The sequence below is a fragment of the Ipomoea triloba genome, chromosome 11 (assembly GCF_003576645.1).
Source record: "Ipomoea triloba cultivar NCNSP0323 chromosome 11, ASM357664v1".
In the NCBI taxonomy this organism is placed as follows: domain Eukaryota; kingdom Viridiplantae; phylum Streptophyta; class Magnoliopsida; order Solanales; family Convolvulaceae; genus Ipomoea; species Ipomoea triloba.
In genome coordinates this window covers 3598130-3599785 of record NC_044926.1, presented here as the reverse complement: position 1 = coordinate 3599785, position 1656 = coordinate 3598130, and the positions used below count along the sequence as shown (strand labels likewise).

The 1656-nt window shown below is 37.4% G+C and overlaps 1 protein-coding gene across 2 annotated transcripts in view; it reads left to right on the top strand.

Annotated features, from left to right (window-relative positions):
• LOC115996713 (protein argonaute 16) overlaps positions 1 to 1656 on the top strand; it is a 7242-nt gene that overhangs the window by 3743 nt on the left and 1843 nt on the right. For both annotated transcript variants that reach the window (XM_031236086.1, XM_031236084.1), the window contains exons 12-18: positions 116 to 229; positions 316 to 481; positions 561 to 673; positions 787 to 924; positions 1011 to 1141; positions 1250 to 1315; positions 1540 to 1603. In XM_031236086.1, the coding sequence (XP_031091946.1) occupies positions 116 to 229; positions 316 to 481; positions 561 to 673; positions 787 to 924; positions 1011 to 1141; positions 1250 to 1315; positions 1540 to 1603 (792 nt within the window). The remainder of the gene's footprint in view (positions 1 to 115; positions 230 to 315; positions 482 to 560; positions 674 to 786; positions 925 to 1010; positions 1142 to 1249; positions 1316 to 1539; positions 1604 to 1656) is intronic.

Sequence of the window (1656 nt, the reverse complement as noted above, 5' to 3'; positions counted from 1 at the left end):
CATATCCCCCCCCCCCCCTCCCCCACATCACCACCCAAGGGATAAAAAAAAGAGGGGGTGAACAAAGAAAACTATCCTTGCAGATTCCATGTTGATTTCTTTTATATATACATAGCAAGTTCTGAAACCTTCACGGATTGAGCGCTGGGCAGTGGTCAACTTCTCTGCACGTTGTGATACAAGTCATCTTTCAAGGGAGCTGATTAGCTGTGCAAGGAACAAAGGCATTGTATGTATCTTGATTTTCTATTTTCAAAATTGTGGATTTCCACTAAAAAATGCCCGTTAATTTATTTGACATGGTTTGCATGTTAGCATATGGAGCGGCCACACACTCTTGTTGAGGAAGATCCCCAGTATCGACGATCTGGTCCTATAGTTCGGGTGGAAAAGATGTTTGAACTGATAATGTCCAAGATCCCTGGCCCTCCTCAGCTTCTTCTTTGTGTCTTGCCAGAGCGCAAAAATTCAGATATATATGGTAATAGAATCTTTCTTTTTGTTCCTTTTTTTTTTTTGGCAGAGCAAAATGTCAAACATTTCCTCTCAATAATGTATAGGACCTTGGAAGAAAAAAAGCTTGACCGATGTTGGTATTGTCACGCAATGTGTTTCCCCAACAAAGATTAATGACCATTACCTTACAAATGTTCTTCTCAAAATCAATACTAAGGTAATTTGTTAATCAATGAGCAGCATTTTAACAACCCCTGCGTACAATAAACAGAAACTGTAACTTGTTTGCCTTTTGTAACTTTACGTAATATAACATCATTTTTTTTAAAGCTTGGAGGGACCAATTCATTGTTGGCAATAGAGAAAATGCCCGGTATACCTATAGTTCAGGACACTCCAACGATGATTTTGGGCATGGATGTGTCTCATGGATCTCCTGGACAATCAGATGCTCCATCCATTGCTGCGGTTGTTCCTCTATATCTCTTTTAGGCAAGTATATTGGCAATTAGATACAGTTCATACTAATTTCTTGTCCATTTCTGGTCTGCCAGGTGGTTGGATCTCAATATTGGCCATTGATATCAAAATACAGGGCAGCTGTTCGAACTCAATCTTCAAAGGTAGAAATGATAGAATCTTTATTCAAGCCTTTAGCAAATGGCGAGGATGATGGTATCATGAGGTACTATATAAATTTGAAATCATCTTTGAGCTATGTCACGTAAATCAATTTACTTATCAAGATTTGTATAGCAACCTTATGAATAAATGCATATGCACTGTGCTACAGAGAGATGCTTTTGGAATTTTATCAAACAAACAATGGGCGTAAACCAGCCCACATCATTGTTTTCAGGTATTCCATATTTATGATAATCTGTTTGGTTGCTTAAGAAGATGAAAGAAAGTCATATCAGTGCTCATCCATCCCAAAGTTTTCCAGGAAAATCCACAGAGAGTGCAATTGCATTTAATTGTTGTGTTCACTTGTTGCACCATGTTCTAAACTTTATTCACAATCAGACTGTTACAATGATAACACCATATATGCTTTAACTTGGTACAAAAAATCTCTCTCAGGGATGGTGTTAGTGAATCACAATTTAATCAAGTTCTAAACATAGAGCTGGATCAGATGATCAAGGTAATCTGGTCTCTCTTTTTTTTTTTTTTTTTTTTTTTTTTCCCCCCTTTTTT